General features: G+C 57.0%; 1 protein-coding gene across 2 annotated transcripts in view; it reads right to left on the reverse strand.

The window, feature by feature from the left end:
- Positions 1 to 22,671, reverse strand: part of LOC140426623 (ADAMTS-like protein 2) — a 271,271-nt gene that overhangs the window by 114,485 nt on the left and 134,115 nt on the right. For both annotated transcript variants that reach the window (XM_072511624.1, XM_072511625.1), the window contains 2 exons: positions 11,112 to 11,215; positions 6,012 to 6,138 (listed from right to left, as the gene is read on the reverse strand). In XM_072511624.1, coding sequence (XP_072367725.1) covers positions 6,012 to 6,138; positions 11,112 to 11,215 — 231 coding nt within the window. The remainder of the gene's footprint in view (positions 1 to 6,011; positions 6,139 to 11,111; positions 11,216 to 22,671) is intronic.

The following is a 22,671-nucleotide window of genomic DNA, read 5'->3' on the forward strand; positions in this document are numbered from 1 at the left end:
CATGGTCACGCATGCACACGGACTTGGCCCGCAAAATAGTCCCCCCTTCGGCCGGCTCGCGCGCCCCGAATCAACCACCCCCCCCCCACCCACAGTGCCCCCAGCCCTTGATGAAGTCCCCCCCCTGCCTGCGGATCGGCCCTTCCCTGACTGCGGCGGCACTGGACTGAATCCACAGCCGCCATGCCGAGTTTCCGACAGCTGAGACCACACACGACTGATGCCGTCGGGAACTCGGCCGGTTGGGGGCGGTGCATCGGGGGGTGGGCCTCAGGCAATGTCCTGAGGCCGTTGATACGTGGTGTGAGTAGGCCGCTTTGGAGGGGGCGGAGCATCGTGAAAGCGGCGCCGCCCCCGATTTGGTCAGAAAATCGTACGCGATTTCAGCGTCGGCAACCAGAGAATCCAACCCCATATGTCCCAGTCTGGAGGCTCAGATGGGACAACCCAGGACCCACTGGGTCAATTCCACCAACAGTATAGGGGTGGACAGTGAGACAAAGTGCTCTTTATCTTCAGAAAACACTTCCAGTAGTGGGTTCAAGGGGGCTCGGGATATTTGTGCACTGACCTGGCGCAGTTAGAAGCCTACAAGTAAAACCCAGCCACTGACTGTGGAGGTCAGGCATCTGAGCTGGGAAGACGAGTGGTGGCTTCAAACTTTACTGTGTTTCTGCTGCTGTTTGTCATTTCTGGTGTACAGGTTCCTTACTCCAGGCTGACATCTATGCTTCACAGGTATTGGTAGCTAGGCCAAACAGGGGGTTGGGTGGAGAGGAGCTGGTGAGTGTGGGGGTAGGGAGGGGGTTTGAAAAGATGGGCTTTTCACTGTGTGGGGGGAAGGGGGCTTGAGAAGAAGGGCTGCTGAGTGAGAGAGGGGGTGGCGGAAGAGGGGATGGTGTGTGTGGGAATTTGTGGGCGGTTGGAAAGAAGGACTTGTGTTTGTGGTGGAGAAATAATAATGGTTATTAGTGTGATACGTAGGCTTACATTAACACTATGAAAATCCCCTCGTCACCACACTCCGGCACCTGTTTGGGTACACTGAGGGAGAATTCACCTAACAAGCATTTCTTTCAGGACTTGTGGGAGGAAACCAGAGCAAACCCTCGCAGACACGGGAAGAAATGCAGACTCCGCACAGACAATGACCTAAGCTGGGAATCAAACCCGGGCCCCTGGATTTGTGAGGCAACTGTGCTAACCACTGTGCTACCGTGCCACCCTGGGAAAAGGTGGCTCATCACAATCGGCCTGACGGGCTTGTCTCCTGTCACTCGAGATTATGGAGAGCTTGGCTAAAATCTACAACAAATTGCTTTAAGACTTCTGGTGATGGGGATGTGCTGAGCCTTAACAAGTGTACACTGTATAAAATGTACAAACTTTGATAAAAACACTTATTTTCATATTTATATGATGCATTATTATATACTGATCTACAATACACAACTTTAATTGTTATATGCTGATATATTTCCCACCCCTCCTCCCACGTCTGATCTCTTCTCCAACATATATATAAACAGCTTTATTGCCGATTTGTTTCTGTTGGGGTCATGTTAATTTTCATATGTTAAAATGCAATCATATTACAAACTAGTTTGGGAGGCATTGATTTAGTAGTGAGCAGCAATATGACTGTAGATAAACAATGGCAAATATTTAAAAATTAATCCATAATTCTCAAGAAATTAGTATTCCTTTGAGGAAAGCTCCACTGGTGAAATGGTCCAGTCATGAGTAAGCAAAGTTAACAGCAGGACCAGATGAAAAGAGAAGGCTTAAAATGTTGTCAAAAAGATTAATAAGCCCAAGGATTGAAGGGAGGCATATAAAAATCAGCAAATGATCACCAGGAAATTGATAAAGAGAGAGAAAATTGAAAATGAGTGTAAACTAGCCCAAAATATAATAATGTCGACAAGTATGTAATAAGAAAGGGATTAGTAAAATATGAATGTGCGTTCCTTGTGGGTCAGAGCCAGGAGAAATTGTAATTAAGAATAAGGAAATGGTTCTGAGGTTAAACAGTATTGTGTGCCTGTCATCACACTTAAAGACATAAGGTAGATAGTCGACATCTTTTCCCAAAGGTCGAGGAGTCTAGAACTAGGTTTAGGGTGAGAGGCGAGAGATACAAAAGAGACCAGAGGGGAAATTTCTTCACACAGAGAGTGGTGAGCATCTGGAACAGGGTGCCAGAGGCAGTGGTAGAGGCAGGTACAATTTTGTCCATTAAAAAGCAGTTAGACAATTACATGGGCAAGGTGGGTATAGAGGGAAATGGGCCAAATGCAGACAAGTGAGGCCAGATTTGTGATAGAAACTGGGCGGCATGGACAAGCTGGGACGATGGGCCTGTTTCCATGCTGTAAACATCTATGACTCTATGATTCTAAGGAAAATCCCAGATCTTGTGGTGAAGTCAAGAGTCTAATGAGAACGAAGAGCTTAAAGTAATTAATATTGGTCCGGAAAAGTATTAGAAAAATTAGTGAGGCTAAAAGCCAACATATTCACTGGGACCTGATGGTTTACACCCTACAGTTTTGAAAGATGTGTTTGCACAATGGTGGATGCATTGGTCTTGATCTTCCGGAATTACTGAGATTCCATAATCATGGATTGAATGTAACAAATGCAACATCGCTGTTCAAAATAAGGTAAGAGACAACAGGAAACTATAAACTAGTTAGCCTGGTATAGGTAGTAGGGAAAATACTAGAATTGATTATTAAGGATGTGGTAACATGGCACTTAAAATTACAGTATGATTAGGCAAAGTCATCTTAATTTTATGATAGGGGAATTAATTGTGTTTGACAAATCTATTACCCATTTTTGAGAGTACAAAGAGCAGCCGAGATGAGGGGGACCTAATGTAGTATATTTAGATTTTCAGAAGATGTTCAATAAGGTGCCACACAAGAGTTTGTTCGGAAATGTGGGGCTCATAGGATTGGGAAGTATCGTGTATTGGCATGGATTGAAAGCTGGTTAATGGATAATAAACAGAGTAGCAATACGAGGATCATTTTTGGGACCCCAGGGTGTAAGCAGTGGGATTCTGCAAGGATCAGTGTTTGAGCCTCAACCATTTACAATTTATGTGAGTGACTAAGATAAGGGGAGTTGAATAATATATCTAAATTTGCTGATGATAGAGGCGAAGTGGCAAAGTAAGCTGTGAAGAGGACACAAAGAGGCTGAAAAGGGACACAGGCAGGTTAAGTGATTGGGCAAGAAGGTGGCAGAGGGAGTGCAATGTGGGCAAGTACTAAATTATCCACTTTGGTAAAGAGAATGGAAAATAACTTTTTTTGTAAAGTGAGGCACTGGTAAATGTTGGTATTCAGGGATTTCTGGGGTCCTTGTACATGAATCACAGAAAGCTAACATGCAGTTCTATGAAGCAATTGGGAAGGGAAATATTATGTTCACCTTTATTCTCCAGGGTTTAGAGTGTAAAAGTAAGGACATTTTGCTGGAATTATATCGGGAAATGGTGTGCAGTTTTGTCTCAAGTCGGGATGTACTTGCCTTAGAGGAGATTCACCAAGATTCCCTAGATTCATTTCTGGAATTAAAGGGACAGCCCAGGAGGAGCGACTGAGTGGAATGGGTTGATATTTTCTGGGTTCTGACGAAAGATCATTGACCGGAGGCATTGGGTGGGATTCCGGTCCGTCAGCTGCCTGTTTCCCGGCCACACGCTATTCGCTGGCAGCGGGATTCTATCTTCCGCCAACTGCCAATGGGATTTTCCATTGTAACCCTCCCACGTTGCCGTGAAACCTGCTGGCGGGGGGGTGCTGTCGGCGAGAAGATTGAATCGCAATGACTGGAGAATTCCAGCCCTGAACTCAACTTCTTCCTCCACTGATGCTGCCTAACCGCAGTGTATTTCCAAGAGTTTCTGTTTTGATTTCACATCTCCTGCATCCATAGCACTTTAATACCTTCTCTGGAATTTCGAAGAACGAGAGGCGATATTACTGAAACTTGTAAAATTCTTAGTGACTCAACAGATTAGATGCTGAGAGGCTTTTCCCCCCAGATGGAGAGTCCAGACCTCGAGGTCACAGTCTCAGGATAAGGGGCGTCATTCTCCGACCCCCCGCCGGGTCGGAGAATGGCCGTAGGCCGCCGTGAATCCCGCCCCCGCCGAAGTCTCCGGTACCGGAGATTGGGCGGGGGCGGGAATCGGGCCGCGCCGGTTGGCGGGACCCCCCGCTGGATTCTCCGGCCCGGATGGGCAGAAGTCCCGCCCAGAAATTGCCTGTCCCGCCGGTGTAAATCAAACCTGGTATTTACCGGCGGGACCAGGCGGCGTGGGCGGGCTCCGGGGTCCTGGGGGGGGCGCGGGGCGATCTGACCTCGGGGGGGTGCCCCCACGATGGCCTGGCCCGCGATCGGGGCCCATCGATCCGCGGGCGGGCCTGTGCCGTGGGGGCACTCTTTCCCTTACGCCTCCGCTACGGCCTCCACCATGGCGGAGGCGGAAGAGACTCGCCCCACTGCGCATGCGCGGGAAAGTGACAGCGGCCTCTGACGCTCCCGCGCAAGCGCCGGGAAACTGTCAGCGGCCACTGACGCTCCCGCGCATGCGCCGCATTTCCGCGCCAGCTGGCGGGGCAACAAACGCCATTTCCGCCAGCTGGCGGGGCGGAAATCCCTCCGGCGTCGGCCTAGCCCCTCAATGTTGGGGCTAGGCCGCCAAAGATGCGGAGCATTCCGCACCTTTGGTCCGGCGCGATGCCCGTCTGATTGGCGCCCTGTTTGGCGCCAGTCGGCGGACATCGCGCCGTTGGGGGAGAATTTCGCCCCAGATGTCAGCCATTCAGGACGGAGGTGAGAATTGTTTTCACTCAGAAGGTGACCAAATTGTGGAGGTCTCTATCTCAAAGACGGTGGATGCTCAGTGAATGAATTCATTTTGGACTGAGATTTTGGCCACTGAGGAAATTAAGGAAAATGGGAATAAAACGGTACGGTGAAGTTAACGTCTTGGGCGAAATTCTCCCGAAATGGCGCGATGTCCGCCGACTGGCGCCCAAAACAGCGCCAATCAGACGGGCATCGCGCCACCCCAAAGGTCCGGAATGCTCCGCATCTTTGGGGGCCGAGCCCCAACATTGAGGGGCTAGGCCGGCGCCGGAGGAATTTCTGCCCCGCCAGCTGGCGGAAACGGCCTTTGTTGCCCCGCCAGCTGGCGCAGAAATGACATCCCCGGGCGGCGCATGCGCGGGAGCATCAGCGGCCGCTGACAGTTTCCCACGCATGCGCAGTGGAGGGAGTCTCTTCCGCCTCCGCCATGGTGGAGACCGTGGCGGAGGCGGAAGGGAAAGAGTGCCCCCACGGCACAGGCCCGCCCGCGGGTCGGTGGGCCCCGGTCGCGGGCCAGGCCACCATGGGGGCACCCCCGGGTTCAGATCGCCCCGCACCCTCGCCTTGTTCCGCTGTTCAAAAGATGGTTTAATCCACACCGGCGGGACAGGCAATTTATCGGCAGGACTTCGGCCCATCCGGGCCGGACAATCGAGCGGGGGGGGGCCCGCCAACCGGCGCGGCCCGATTCCCGCCCCCGCCGAATATCCGGTGCCGGAGACTTCGGCAACCGGCGGGGGCGGGATTCACGGCAGCCCCCGGCGATTCTCCAACCCGGCGGGGGGTCGGAGAATGACGCCCATGATTCTTGTTGGGCAAGGGAATCAAAGGTTTACGGGGGTAGCTGGGAACGTAGAACTCGAACCACAAACTGATCCATCATGATCTTCCTAAATGGCAGAGCAGGCTCAAAGGTCCGAATGGCCTACTTCAGCTCCTGTTTCATATATATCGTATTGAATGGCAGAGCAGGCTTGATGAGCCATGGACCAACTCCTGCTCTTATTTTTTAAATTCATGCGGAAACAGGCGGAGGTTTCAGACCAATAGACTGAGCAGGGGGTCTATGCCTTTAAAGACAATATCTACACCATACTTGAAAAGTCATCCAGCTCACTTACCTGGGAGGGCATTCCCTTCCTGTACAAAATTCATGCGTTGGCTCGGGCCTGGTAACTGCATCACAGTGTGACTCATCCACCTCCACTCCATCGTACCTGACACACATAGCATAAGAAGTGGTAATGCCTGTAGGGAGGGAGAGGATTACAGTTCACTAGATATTGTTTCATCAGACTTGTACCAATTATATTAAGAACTTGTTTCTGATGAGAGCCATGGCTCAGCGGGGAGCCCTCTTGCCTCAAAGTCAAATGTTACGGGCTCAAGTCCCACTCCAGATATTTGTGCAGCAAATCCAGGCTGGCACCCAGTGCAGTACGAAAGGGGTGCTGCACTGTCTGGGATGCCACCTTGAGAAATAAAACTGAGGAGGATATTAAATCCTATGGCACTTTTTCAAAGAAGAGGAGCACTTGCTGGTGTCCTGGCTCATATTTATCTCTTAACCAACATTGCTTAAAACAGATTATCTAGTTAGTGAAAAGTACAGTTATTCTGGGCTCTGGTTGGTGTTATAATTAATTGGCCTTGGCTCTGGTTCTTGGAAGGTACGATTAGGCTGAGCTCTAGTTTGTAGGAAACACAGTTAGATGAGCATTTAGCACAATGCTGTTTGTGGGAGATTGCTGTGCACAAAGCAGTTGCCACAATTCCCACATTACAAGAGTGACTACACTGAAAAGTACTTATTTGGCTGGAAGTGCTTGAGACACCTGGCTCCCCCCACCCACCCCGCCCTATGCCCATAACCCCGCAGCTACACCTACACATCCCTGGAAACTAAGGCACAACTTAGCATAGCCAATCCACCTAACCTGTACATCTTTGGACTGTGGGAGGAAACTGGAGCACCCGGAGGAAACCCACGCAGACACGGGGAGAAAGTGCAAACTCCACACAGAGAGTCACCAAGGCCGGAATTGAACCCGGGTCCCTGGCGCTGTGAGGCATCAGTTCTAACCATTCTGCCACCATGCCGTGCAAGTAACCTGCCCGAATTAATGGAGGTGGTCAAGACATTTCCAGGGTTTCTGTCCAATGGTGACTTCCTTTTCCACACGTACACATAAAACCCATGGAATTCTCATTCAAGTAGCCAGGCACATCTGGTCTGATAGTCAAGATGATTGAGATTCCAATTGTGCCAGTTTCTTGACGATCCTTCATCAAAAACCTTAGGGCCAGATTTTCCCCACCTAACTCTGAGCAGACCTGCATCAGTCGGGCCCCCAAGCTGGAGAAACGTGTAGCCCTAATTTTAAACTTATCTGCCCATTCCCGATGGACCCGATTTTAGCCAGGATGGGAAGCGAGGAGTGTCACAGTCCAACACTCAAAGAACAAAGAACAAAGAAATGTACAGCACAGGAACAGGCCCTTCGGCCCTCCAAGCCCGTGCCGACCATGCTGCCCGACTAAACTACAATCTTCTACACTTCCTGGGTCCGTATCCCTCTATTCCCATCCTATTCATGTATTTGTCAAGATGCCCCTTAAATGTCACTATCGTCCCTGCTTCCACCACCTCCTCCGGTAGCGAGTTCCAGGCACCCACTACCCTCTGTGTAAAAAACGTGCCTCGTACATCTACTCTAAACCTTGCCCCTCTCACCTTAAACCTATGCCCCCTAGTAATTGACCCCTCTACCCCAGGGAAAAGCCTCTGACTATCCACTCTGTCTATGCCCCTCATAATTTTGTAGACCTCTATCAGGTCGCCCCTCAACCTCCTTCGTTCCAGTGAGAACAAACCGAGTTTATTCAACCGCTCCTCATAGCTAATGCCCTCCATACCAGGCAACATTCTGGTAAATCTCTTCTGCACCCTCTCTAAAGTCTCCGCATCCTTCTGATAGTGTGGCGACCAGAATTGAACACTATACTCCAAGTGTGGCCTAACTAAGGTTCTATACAGGTATATAAAGTGTATATAAAGGTATATAAATACACTCATATAAAGTGATGTTGGGATTGACATTTAAATGCCTGCTGCAAATTCTAATTGTCCTGACATCCGTATTATAATCAAGGCAGGTGGATTCCTGAAACATGTGGGAGCCACATCAGGTAAATCAATTTGCAAACCTTGCCTGCTGTGGAGTCAGGATCTTTTGGCAAGTAAGTTTTAAAAGTTGTTGCCAACGTCAAATATCATATCAAAGTGGCCTGTGATGATTTAAGTACATCTTGAATGCAGTGATTCTAGGGCTATGACCATAAAAGTTAAGTGACTATTAACTTGGCCAGCATTGTGTAGTGTACATTTGCATTAAAGTACATTATATGTTGGATAAAGTGTTCTTATGCATTCAAAGTTATTGGAAATCGGATTGAAATGGCTCATACGGACACTGGTTCATTATAATGATTGAAAATCCAGAGATCTTCAGACTTTAAAAAAACAGTTGCCAGACTTCCCTGACTGAAACACCATTCCGCCTTTGAAAAAAGGAAGGAGCAGAGGGCTCTAATAATAATAATCTTTATTGTCACAAGTAGGCTTACATTAACACTGCAATGAAGTTACTGTGAAAAGCCCCTAGTCGCCACATTCTGGCACCTGTTTGGGCACACAGAGGGAGAATTCAGAATGTCCAATTCACCTAACAGCACGTCTTTCGGGACCTGTGGAACGAAACCGGAGCACCTGGAGGAAACCCACGCACATGGGAAGAACGTGCAGACTCCGCACAGAAAGTCACCCAAGCCGGGAATCGAAGATGTGACCCTGGTGTTGTGAAGCAACGGTGCTAACCACTGTGCTACCGTGCCTGCCGAGGTCTAGGGGCCTTAAAAGATTCTACTGTATTGAACTGTGCAGGGTCTGTTTATTCAACTGTATAATGTAATCCCATTATGGGTGTTTGACTGAGCTCCAAGCCCCACTAATGGATCTAGCTCAGCAGCAGCTACTTATACATGAGGGGACTGTGTGCTTTGTTTGACTGACGGATCTATGAGCAGATAATAGGAATTAAGTGTTTTTTCAAGAGAGTTTCCATGGCTATGTGTTTGATATTTCTTGCTAGACGAGTTTAATTAGCTGATTGAAATGTTCAGGAAATTCAAAAAAAGACTTCCCAGTGTTATTATAAGGCATGCGAGTTTTGTACTTAGATACTGGATGAGTGGGCATAGAGGATAAATGGATGGCAGCCATGATTCCAGCCCACTCTTACCTCTGGAAGACAAGATTCTGTGTAAATGGGCTAACTTTGTAAAGTTGGGAAGGCAGCATCGGGAAATGGCCAGACTTGTGCATCCCGGACCAAAGAGGAAAATCCAACTCTTTATCTCCAATAATAGATGGGAAATTATTCAAAGCGGGGGAAAGGGATTGGCTGATCTGGTGCTCATTGGCCATCATGGACACAGTTAACTGAAGCAAATCACAATTAATCTTTTTCTGCTTCAAGCCAGGTTTCATCTGCCCTGAATTCTGTGTGTTGCTGACTGCCTGTATAATACACTGGAGAGCTGCACATTTCAATCCACAGTTCTGCCACATGCTGGCAGCGACCAGTTTGTCATTTGAGCAGCCACTGCGACTACCCACCGTCTGTCTCCCTCTGATTCAGACTAAACATGAGCTAAAATGAAAAAGCTGTTCAGAACTTGGCCCATCACAGTATACATGTAACCATATTACTGAGAATTAACAGAACAGAAACAGACCAGCCACCCAAATTGGTCTGTGTTGATGTTTATGCTTCAAATGAGCTTCCTCCCACCTTATTTCATCTCGCCTGATCAACATAACCTTTCTCCCTTATGTTTACCCAGCTTTCCATTGAAGGCATTTCAACCACTCCACATGGTAGCGACTTACACTTCCTTACCAGTGTGCACACACGCAGGATACCAGTGCAATTTAATTCCCACTCTCCTCAGCCTTCTGCTATCTCTGAAATTCAGAAGGAAGCTTCGGCTGACAGGTCAATGCAGTGCTGGGGGAGTGCCTTGCTGCCGGGGGTGCTGTCTTTCAGACAGAGGTTCCATCTCGTCTCGGAGGTGGATGAGAAAGACCCCATTGCACGATTCAGATGTCAGGGGAGCTTGCCTTAAGGGTGCTGGCAAACATTTATCCATCAAATCAACAACACTGAAACAGATCATCTGGTGATTATCTCAATGCATAGAAAGTTCCCACAATAGTAAAATCTGGCTGCCACATTTCAGCAGTGACCACACTTCAGAAGCAATTGATCAGCTGTGAGGCACTTTGGAATACCCAGAGGCCATGAACTGTGTGATTTAATTCAAGTTGTTCCAGTTCAGCGCTATGGCATTAATGTAAAAGCTCTTGACCTTGGACTAAGCTTCATGGCATGCTCCGTGTCCTTCTGTACCCTCTGCATTGCACTCTCGTGTGCAGTGCCTTTGTGACAGCAATGGATATTTATAGAAAGGAGATGGGGTCACCCCTAGATCTGAACATGGCATGGGCAGTCTCAGGGTGCCAGGGGGCACAGTCTAGGGTTGCTCCCAGGTTCCCTGAGTGGATCCGAGTCAGCGGTTTCAATCAAGCAGAGCCAGCAAAATTCCGGAATTTTGGCAACTTGGTGAATGGTTAAAAAAAATGGACTGTCTCTCCCAACAGAAAGTGAAGAAATCAAAACATGGGCAGCACGGTGGCGCAGTGGGTTAGCCCTGTTGCCTCACGGCGCCGAGGTCCCAGGTTCGATCCCAGCTCTGGGTCACTCTCCATGTGGAGTTTGCACATTCTCCCTGTGTTTGTGTGGGTTTCGCCCCCACAACCCAAAGATGTGCAAAGTAGGTGGATTGGCCACGCTAAATTGCCCCTTAATTGGAAAAAATGAATTGGGTACTCTAAATTAAAAAAAAAAGAAATCAAAACATTTTGATCTGGTATCACTCTGGCGGATCAAACATCGGGGCCAACGTATGGATAATGACTAATGATCCATAGGCTTGATGACATTCTACATGAAGGGGTAAACGTTTTGAATGCCATGTGTTAATCCCCACTGCTTTAATATCACCCCTCCCACCCACACCCCACTCCACCCTCCACCTGGGTAAAAGATTCATGGCCCTGTACTTGTAGAAGTGAAGGGCTGTAGGGTTTCCAAAGGCACCTGTGGTACATGTGGAACTGCAGGGTGCGTACGCTGATACCTTCCATCTGTACATGTCAGCCAGACTGATGTCATGATCAATGTCCCCATCTTCAAACTCATTGCTGCAATGGGAAAGGAAACAAGAGATGAGGTTTAAAGATAGCAATGGCGAAAAAAATTCCGAGACTGAGAGTTTGATTACTTTGATGAGAAATGCTAGTCTGAGAGAACATCGAGCATCTACAAGCATACTCTGCAATACAGTGATCGATCTGTCCCTCAAATCAATGCTATTAGAGTTCAACACCAGAGCTCACCAGGCAACACCCAATCTGAGGAACCACCAAGCACCAGGCAACGCTCTGCCCTCAGCAACGCCCTGCCCAGGCAACACCCTGGCCCAGATACCACTCCGCACCAGACAATACCCTGCCCCAGGCACCGCTCCGCACCAGACAATACCCTGCCCCAGGCACCACTCTGCACCAGACAATACCCTGCCCCAGGCACCGCTCCGCACCAGACAATACCCTGCCCCAGGCACCGCTCCGCACCAGACAACAACCTGGCCCAGACACCGCTCCGCACCAGACAATACCCTGCCCCGTGCACCGCTCCGCACCAGACAATACCCTGCCCCAGGCACCGCTCCGCACCAGACAATACCCTGCCCCAGACACCACTCCGCACCAGACAAGACCCTGCCCCAGACACCACTCCGCACCAGACAATACCCTGCCCCAGGCACCGCTCCGCACCAGACAATACCCTGCCCCAGGCACCGCTCCGCACCAGACAATACCCTGCCCAAGACACCGCTCCGCACCAGACAATATCCCGCCACATGCACCGCTCCGCACTAGACAATATCCCGCCCCATGCACCGCTCCGCACCAGACAATACGCTGCCCCAGGTACCGCTCCGCAGAAGACAATATCCTGCCCCGTGCACCGCTCCGCACCAGACAATACCCTGCCCCAGGCACCGCTCCGCACCAGACAATACCCTGCCCCAGGCACCGCTCCGCACCAGACAATACCCTGCCCCAGGCACCGCTCCGCACCAGACAATACCCTGCCCCAGGCACCGCTCTGCATCAGACAATACCCTGCCCCAGACACCACTCCGCACCAGACAATACCCTGCCCCAGACACCACTGCGCACCAGACAATACCCTGCCCCAGGCACCGCTCTGCATCAGACAATACCCTGCCCCAGACACCGCTCCGCACCAGACAATACCCTGCCCCAGGCACCGCTCCGCACCAGACAATACCCTGCCCAAGACACCGCTCCGCACCAGACAATATCCCGCCCCATGCACCGCTCCGCACCAGACAATACGCTGCCCCAGGTACCGCTCTGCACCAAGCAATACCTTGCCCCAGGTACCGCACCGCAGAAGACAATATCCTGCCCCATGCACCGCTCCACACCAGACAATACCCTGCCCCAGGTACCGCTCTGCACCAGACAATACCCTGCCCCATTCACCGCTCCGCACCAGACAATACCCTGCCCCAAGGCACCGCTCCGCACCAGACAATACCCTTCCCCAGGCACCGCTCCGCAACAGACAATACCCGGCCCCAGGCACCGCTCCGCACCAGACAATACCCTGCCCCAGGCACCGCTCCGCACCAGACAATACCCTTCCCCAGGCACCACTCCGCAACAGACAATACCCTGCCCCAGGCACCGCTCCGCACCAGACAATACCCTGCCCCAGGCACCGCTCCGCACCAGACAATACCCTGCCCCAGACACCACTCCGCACCAGACAATACCCTGCCCCAGGTACCGCTCTGCACCAGACAATACCCTGCCCCATTCACCGCTCCGCACCAGACAATACCCTGCCCCAGGCACCGCTCCGCACCAGACAATACCCTTCCCCAGGCACCGCTCCGCAACAGACAATACCCTGCCCAAGACACCGCTCCGCACCAGACAATACCCTGCCCCAGGCACCACTCCGCAACAGACAATACCCTGCCCCAGACACCGCTCTGCACCAGACAACACCCTGGCCCAGACACCACTCCGCACCAGACAATACCCTGCCCCAGACACCACTCCGCACCAGACAACACCCTGGCCCAGACACCACTCCGCACCAGACAATACCCTGCCCCAGACACCACTCCGCACCAGATAATACCCTGCCCCAGGCACCACTCCGCACCAGACAATACCCTGCCACAGACACCGCTCCGCACCAGACAATATCCTGCCCCAGACACCACTCCGCACCAGACAATACCCTGCCCCAGACACCACTCCGCACCAGACAATACCCTGTCACAGGCACCACGCCCCACCAGGCAACACTCTGCTCCAGGCACAGCCCCGTACCAGGCCACACTCTGCTCCAGGCACAGCCCCGTACCAGGCAACACTCTGCTCCAGGCACAGCCCCGCACCAGACAATACCCTGCCCCAGGCACCGCTCCGCACCAGACAATACCATGCCCCAGACACCGCTCCGCACCAGACAATACCCTGCCCCAGGCACCGCTCCGCACCAGACAATACCCTGCCCCAGGTACCGCTCTGCACCAGACAACACCCTGCCCCAGACACCGCTCCGCACTAGACAATACCCTGCCCCAGGTACCGCTCTGCACCAGACAACACCCTGCCCCAGACACCGCTCCGCACCAGACAATACCATGCCCCAGACACCGCTCCGCACCAGACAATACCCTGCCCCAGGCACCGCTCCGCACCAGACAATACCCTGCCCCAGGTACCGCTCTGCACCAGACAACACCCTGCCCCAGACACCGCTCCGCAACAGGCAATACCCTGCCCCAGACACCACTCCGCAACAGACAATACCCTGCCCCAGACACCACTCCGCAACAGACAATACCCTGCCCCAGACACCGCTCTGCACCAGACAACACCCTGGCCCAGACACCACTCCGCACCAGACAATACCCCGCCCCAGACACCACTCCGCACCAGACAACACCCTGGCGCAGACACCACTCCGCACCAGATAATACCCTGCCCCAGGCACCGCTCCGCACCAGACAATACCCTGCCCCAGACACCACTCCGCACCAGACAATACCCTGTCACAGGCACCACCCCCCACCAGGCAACACTCTGCTCCAGGCACAGCCCCGTACCAGGCCACACTCTGCTCCTGGCACAGCCCCGCACCAGGCAACACTCTGCTCCAGGCACAGGCCCGCACCAGGCAACACTCTGCTCCAGGCACAGCCCCGTACCAGGCAACACTCTGCTCCAGGCACAGCCCCACACCAGGCAACACTCTGCTCCAGGCACAGCCCCGCACCAGACAATATCCTGCACCAGGCACCGCTCCGCACCAGACAATACCATGCCCCAGACACCGCTCCGCACCAGACAATACCCTGCCCCAGGCACCGCTCCGCACCAGACAATACCCTGCCCCAGGCACCGCTCTGCACCAGACAATACCCTGCCCCAGGCACCGCTCCGCACCAGACAATACCCTGCCCCAGGCACCGCTCCGCACCAGACAATACCCTGCCCCAGGCACCGCTCCGCACCAGACAATACCCTGCCCCAGGCACCGCTCTGCACCAGACAATACCCTGCCCCAGGCACCGCTCCGCACCAGACAATACCCTGCCCCAGGCACCGCTCCGCACCAGACAATACCCTGCCCCAGGCACCGCTCCGCACCAGACAATACCCTGCCCCAGGCACCGCTCCGCACCAGACAATACCCTGCACCAGGCACCGCTCCGCACCAGACAACAACCTGGCCCAGACACCGCTCCGCACCAGACAACAACCTGCCCCAGACACCACTCCGCACCAGACAATACCCTGCCCCAGACACTGCTCCGCACCAGACAATACTCTGCCCCAGGCACCGCTCCGCACCAGACAATACCCTGCCCCAGGCACCGCTCCGCACCAGACAACAACCTGCCCCAAGGCACCGCTCCGCAACAGACAATACCCTGCCCCAGGCACACCCCGCACCAGGCAATACCCTGCCCCAGACACCACCCCGCACCAGGCAATACCCTGCCCCAGGCACCACCCCACATCAGCAATACCCTGCCACAGGCACCACCCCGCAACAGGCAACACTCTGCTCCAGGCACAGCCCCGCATCAGGCAAAACTCTGCTCCAGGCACAGGCCCGCACCAGGCAACACTCTGCCCCAGGCACCACCCAGCACCAGGCAACACTCTGCTCCAGGCACAGCCCCACACCAGGCAACACTCTGCTCCTGGCACAGCCCCGCACCAGGCAACACTCTGCTCCAGGCACAGCCCCGCACCAGGCAACACTCTGCTCCAGGCACAGCCCCGCACCAGGCAACACTCTGCTCCAGGCACAGCCCCGCACCAGGCAACACTCTGCTCCAGGCACAGGCCCGCACCAGGCAACACTCTGCTCCAGGCACAGCCCCGCACCAGGCAACACTCTGCTCCAGGCACAGCCCCGCACCAGGCAACACTCTGCGCCAGGCACAGCCCCGCACCAGGCAACACTCTGCTCCAGGCACAGCCCCGCACCAGGCAACACTCTGCTCCAGGCACAGCCCCGCACCAGGCAACTCTCTGCTCCAGGCACCACCCCACACATTGCAACTCTCTGCCCCAGGCACCACCCAGCACCAGGCAACACTCTGCTCCAGGCACCACCCAGCACCAGGCAACACTCTGCTCCAGGCACAGCCCCGCACCAGGCAACACTCTGCTCCAGGCACAGCCCCGCACCAGACAACGCTCTGCTCCAGGCACAGCCCCACACCAAGCAACACTCTGCCCCAGGCACCACCCAGCACCAGAAAACACTCTGCTCCAGGCACAGGCCCGCACCAGGCAACACTCTGCCCCAGGCACCACCCAGCACCAGAAAACACTCTGCTCCAGGCACAGGCCCGCACCAGGCTACACTCTTCCCAGGCACCGCCCCGCACCAGGCCACACTCTGCTCCAGGCACAGTCCCGCACCAAGCAACACTCTGCTCCAGGAACAGCCCCGCACCTGGCAACACTCTGCTCCAGGCACAGCCCCGCACCAGGCAACACTCTGCTCCAGGCACAGGCCCGCACCAGGCAACACTCTGCTCCAGGCACAGCCCCGCACCAGGCAACACTCTGCTCCAGGCACAGGCCCGCACCAGGCAACACTCTGCTCCAGGCACAGCCCTTCACCAGGCAACACTCTGCCACAGGCACAGCCCCGCACCAGGCAACACTCTGCTCCAGGTATAGCCCCGCACCAAGCAACACTCTGCCACAGGCACAGCCCCGCACCAGGCAACACTCTGCTCCAGGCACAGCCCCGCACCAGGCAACACTCTGCTCCAGGTATAGCCCCGCACCAAGCAACACTCTGCTCCAGGCACAGCCCCGCCACCAGGCAACACTCTGCTCCAGGCACAGCCCCGCACCAGGCAACACTCTGCTCCAGGCACAGCCCCGCACCAGGCAACACTCTGCTCCAGGCACAGGCCCGCACCAGGCAACACTCTGCTCCAGGCACAGCCCCGCACCAGGCAACACTCTGCTCCAGGCACAGCCCCGCACCAGGCAACACTCTGCTCCAGGCACAGCCCCGCACCAGGCCACACTCTGCCCCAGGCACAGCCCCGCACCAGGCAACACGTCTGCTCCAGGCACAGCCCCGCACCAGGCAACACTCTGCTCCAGGCACAGCCCCGCACCAGGCAACACTCTGCTCCAGGCACAGCCCCGCACCAGGCAACACTCTGCTCCAGGCACAGCCCCGCACCAGACAACACTCTGCTCCAGGTATAGCCCCGCATCAAGCAACACTCTGCTCCAGGCACAGCCCCGCACCAGACAACGCTCTGCTCCAGGCACAGGCCCGCACCAGGCAACACTCTGCTCCAGGCACAGCCCCGCACCAGACAACACTCTGCTCCAGGCACAGTCCCGCACCAAGCAACACTCTGCTCCAGGCACAGCCCCGCACCAGGCAACACTCTGCTCCAGGCACAGCCCTGCTCCAGGCAACACTCTTCCCAGACTCCACCCCGCACCAGGCAACACTCTGCTCCAGGCACAGGCCCGCACCAGGCAACACTCTGCTCCAGGCACAGCCCCGCACCAGGCAACACTCTGCTCCAGGCACAGGCCCGCGCCAGGCAACACTCTGCTCCAGGCACAGCCCCGCACCAGGCAACACTCTGCTCCAGGCACAGCCCCGCACCAGGCAACACTCTGCTCCAGGCACAGCCCCGCACCAGGCAACGCTCTGCTCCAGGCACAGTCCCGCACCAAGCAACACTCTGCTCCAGGCACAGTCCCGCACCAAGCAACACTCTGCTCCAGGCACAGGCCCGCACCAGGCTACACTCTTCCCAGGCACCGCCCCGCACCAGACAACACTCTGCTCCAGGCACAGCCCCGCACCAGGCAACACTCTGCCACAGGCACAGCCCCGCACCAGGCACCACTCTGCCCCAGGCACAGCCCCGCACCAGGCAACACTCTGCTCCAGGCACAGCCCCGCACCAAGCAACACTCTACTCCAGGCACAGGCCCGCACCAGGCTACACTCTGCTCCAGGCACCGCCCCGCACCAGGCCACACTCTGATCCAGGCACAGGCCCGCACCAGGTTACACTCTTCCCAGGCACCGCCCCGCACCAGGCCACACTCTGCTCCAGGCACCACCCCGCACCAGACAACACTCTGCTCCAGGAACAGCCCCGCACCAGGCAACACTCTGCTCCAGGCACAGGCCCGCACCAGGCTACACTCTTCCGAGGCACCGCCCCGCACCAGGCAACACTCTGCTCCAGGCACAGGCCCGCACCAGACAACACTCTGCTCCAGGCACAGCCCCGCACCTGGCAACACTCTGCCCCAGGCACAGCCCCACACCAGGCTACACTCTGCTCCAGGCACAGCCCCGCACCAGGCAACACTCTGCTCCAGGCACAGGCCCGCACCAGGCCACACTCTGCTCCAGGAACAGCCCCGCACCAGGCAACACACTGCTCCAGGAACAGCCCCGCACCAGGCAACACTCTGCTCCAGGCACAGCCCCGCACCAGGCAACACTCTGCTCCAGGCACAGCCCCGCACCAGGCCACACTCTGCTCCAGGCACAGCCCTTCACCAGGCAACACTCTGCTCCAGGCACAGCCCCGCACCAGGCAACACTCTGCTCCAGGCACAGCCCCGCACCAGACAACACTCTGCTCCAGGCACCACCCAGCACCAGACAACACTCTGCTCCAGGCACAGGCCCGCACCAGGCTACACTCTTCCCAGGCACCGCCCCGCACCAGGCCACACTCTGCTCCAGGCACAGTCCCGCACCAGGCAACACTCTTCCCAGACACCACCCCGCACCAGGCAGCACTCTGCTCCAGGCACAGCCCCGCACCAGGCAACACGTCTGCTCCAGGCACAGCCCCGCACCAGACAACACTCTGCTCCAGGCACCACCCCGCACCAGGCAACACTCTGCTCCAGGCACAGCCCCGCACCAGACAACACTCTGCTCCAGGCACAGCCCCGCACCAGGCAACACTCTGCTCCAGGCACAGGCCCGCACCAGGCAACACTCTGCTCCAGGCACAGCCCCGCACCAGACAACGCTCTGCTCCAGGCACAGTCCCACACCAAGCAACACTCTGCTCCAGGCACAGCCCCGCACCAGGCAACACTCTGCCCCAGGCACCACCCAGCACCAGACAACACTCTGCTCCAGGCACAGGCCCGCACCAGGCTACACTCTTCCCAGGCACCGCCCCGCACCAGGCCACACTCTGCTCCAGGCACAGTCCCGCACCAAGCAACACTCTGCCCCAGGCACCACCCAGCACCAGGCAACACTCTGCTCCAGGTATAGCCCCGCACCAGGCAACACTCTGCTCCAGGCACAGGCCCGCACCAGGCAACACTCTGCTCCAGTCACAGCCCCGCACCAGGCAACACTCTGCTCCAGGCACAGCCCCGCACCAGGCAACACTCTGCTCCAGGCACAGCCCCGCACCAGGCAACACTCTGCTCCAGGCACAGCCCCGCACCAGGCAACACTCTGCTCCAGGCACAGCCCTGCACCAGGCAACACTCTGCTCCAGGCACAGCCCCGCACCAGGCAACACTCTGCTCCAGGCACAGCCCCGCACCAGGCAACACTCTGCTCCAGGCACAGCCCCGCACCAGGCAACACTCTGCTCCAGGCACAGCCATGCTCCCGGCAACACTCTGCTCCAGGCACAGCCCCACACCAGACAACACTCTGCTCCAGGCACAGCCCCGCACCAGGCAACACTCTGCTCCAGGCACAGGCCCGCACCAGGCCACACTCTGCTCCAGGCACAGGCCCGCACCAGGCAACACTCTGCTCCAGGCACAGCCCCGCACCAGGCCACACTCTGCTCCAGGCACAGCCCTTCACCAGACAACGCTCTGCTCCAGGCACAGCCCCACACCAAGCAACACTCTGCTCCAGGCACAGCCCCGCACCAGGCAACACTCTGCCCCAGGCACCACCCAGCACCAGACAACACTCTGCTCCAGGCACAGGCCCGCACCAGGCTACACTCTTCCCAGGCACCGCCCCGCACCAGGCCACACTCTGCTCCAGGCACAGTCCCGCACCAAGCAACACTCTGCTCCAGGAACAGCCCCGCACCAAGCAACACTCTGCTCCAGGCACAGGCCCGCACCAGGCAACACTCTGCTCCAGGCACAGCCCCGCACCAGGCAACACTCTGCTCCAGGCACCACCCCGCACCAGGCAACACTCTGCTCCAGGCACAGCCCCGCACCAGGCAACACGTCTTCTCCAGGCACAGCCCCGCACCAGACAACACACTGCTCCAGGCACAGGCCCGCACCAGGCAACACTCTTCCCAGACACCACCCCGCACCAGGCAACACTCTGCCCCAGGCACAGCCCCGCACCAGGCAACACTCTGCTCCAGGCACAGCCCCACACCAGGCAACACTCTGCTCCAGGCACAGCCCCGCACCAGGCAACACTCTGCCCCAGGCACAGACCCGCACCAGGCAACACGTCTGCTCCAGGCATAGCCTTGCACCAGGCAACACTCTGCTCCAGGCACATCCCCGCACCAGGCAACTCTCTGCTCCAGGCACAGCCCCACACCAGGCAACACTCTGCTCCAGGCACAGCCCCGCACCAGGCAACACTCTGCCCCAGGCACCACCCAGCACCAGACAACACTCTGCTCCAGGCACAGGCCCGCACCAGGCTACACTCTTCCCAGGCACCGCCCCGCACCAGGCCACACTCTGCTCCAGGCACAGTCCCGCACCAAGCAACACTCTGCTCCAGGAACAGCCCCGCACCAAGCAACACTCTGCTCCAGGCACAGGCCCGCACCAGGCAACACTCTGCTCCAGGCACAGCCCCGCACCAGGCAACACTCTGCTCCAGGCACCACCCCGCACCAGGCAACACTCTGCTCCAGGCACAGCCCCGCACCAGGCAACACGTCTTCTCCAGGCACAGCCCCGCACCAGACAACACACTGCTCCAGGCACAGGCCCGCACCAGGCAACACTCTTCCCAGACACCACCCCGCACCAGGCAACACTCTGCCCCAGGCACAGCCCCGCACCAGGCAACACTCTGCTCCAGGCACAGCCCCACACCAGGCAACACTCTGCTCCAGGCACAGCCCCGCACCAGGCAACACTCTGCCCCAGGCACAGACCCGCACCAGGCAACACGTCTGCTCCAGGCATAGCCTTGCACCAGGCAACACTCTGCTCCAGGCACATCCCCGCACCAGGCAACTCTCTGCTCCAGGCACAGCCCCGCACCAGGCAACACTCTGCTCCAGGCACAGCCCCGCACCAGGCAACACTCTGCCCCAGGCACAGCCCCGCACCAGGCAACACGTCTGCTCCAGGCACCACCCCGCACCAGGCAACACTCTGCTCCAGGCACAGCCCCGCACCAGGCAACACTCTGCTCCAGGCACAGGCCCGCACCAGGCAACACGTCTGCTCCAGGCACAGCCCCGCACCAGGCAACACTCTGCTCCAGGCACAGCCCCGCACCAGGCAACACTCTGCTCCAGGTATAGCCCCGCACCAGGCCACACTCTGCTCCAGGCACAGCCCTTCACCAGGCAACACTCTGCTCCAGGCACAGGCCCGCACCAGGCAACACTCTGCTCCAGGCACAGCCCCGCACCAGACAACGCTCTGCTCCAGGCACAGCCCCACACCAAGGAACACTCTGCTCCAGGTATAGCCCTGCTCCAGGCAACACTCTGCTCCAGGTATAGCCCCGCACCAGGCAACACTCTGCTCCAGGCACAGCCCTGCTCCAGGCAACACTCTGCTCCAGGCACAGCCCCGCACCAGGCAACACTCTGCTCCAGGCACAGGCCCGCACCAGGCAACACTCTGCTCCAGGCACAGCCCTGCTCCAGGCAACACTCTGCTCCAGGCACAGGCCCGCACCAGGCAACACTCTGCTCCATGCAGAGCCCCGCACCAGGCACCACTCTGCTCCAGGCACAGGCCCGCACCAGGCAACACTCTGCTCCAGGCACAGCCCTTCACCAGACAACGCTCTGCTCCAGGCACAGCCCCACACCAAGCAACACTCTGCTCCAGGCACAGCCCCGCACCAGGCAACACTCTGCTCCAGGCACAGCCCCGCACCAGGCAACACTCTGCTCCAGGCACAGCCCCACACCAGGCAACACTCTGCTCCAGGCACAGCCCCACACCAGGCAACACTCTGCTCCAGGCACAGCCCCACACCAGGCAACACTCTGCTCCAGGCACAGCCCCGCACCAGGCAACACTCTGCTCCAGGCACAGCCCCGCACCAGGCAACACTCTGCTCCAGGCACCGCCCCGCACCAGGCAACACTCTGCTCCAGGCACAGCCCCACACCAAGCAACACTCTGCTCCAGGCACAGCCCCGCACCAGGCAACACTCTGCTCCAGGTATAGCCCCGCACCAGGCAACACTCTGCTCCAGGCACAGCCCCGCACCAGGCAACACTCTGCTCCAGGCACAGCCCCGCACCAGGCAACACTCTGCTCCAGGCACAGCCCCGCACCAGGCAACACTCTGCCCCAGGCACAGCCCCGCACCAGGCAACACTCTGCTCCAGGCACAGCCCCACACCAGGCAACACTCTGCTCCAGGCACAGCCCCGCACCAGGCAACACTCTGCTCCAGGCACAGCCCCGCACCAGGCAACACTCTGCTCCAGGCACAGCCATGCTCCAGGCAACACTCTGCTCCAGGCACAGCACCGCACCAGGCAACACTCTGCTCCAGGCACAGCCCCGCACCAGGCAACACTCTGCTCCAGGCACAGCCCCGCACCAGGCAACACTCTGCTCCAGGCACAGCCCCGCACCAGGCATCACTCAGCTCCAGGCACAGCCCCGCACCAGGCAACACTCTGCTCCAGGTATAGCCCCGCACCAGGCAACACTCTGCTCCAGGTATAGCCCCGCACCAGGCACCACTCTGCTCCAGGCACAGCCCTGTACCAGGCAACACGTCTGCTCCAGGTATAGCCCCGCACCAGGCAACATTCTGCTCCAGGCACAGCCCCACACCAGACAATAC

This window comes from Scyliorhinus torazame, chromosome 7 (assembly GCF_047496885.1).
Source record: "Scyliorhinus torazame isolate Kashiwa2021f chromosome 7, sScyTor2.1, whole genome shotgun sequence".
Lineage (NCBI taxonomy): Eukaryota > Metazoa > Chordata > Chondrichthyes > Carcharhiniformes > Scyliorhinidae > Scyliorhinus > Scyliorhinus torazame.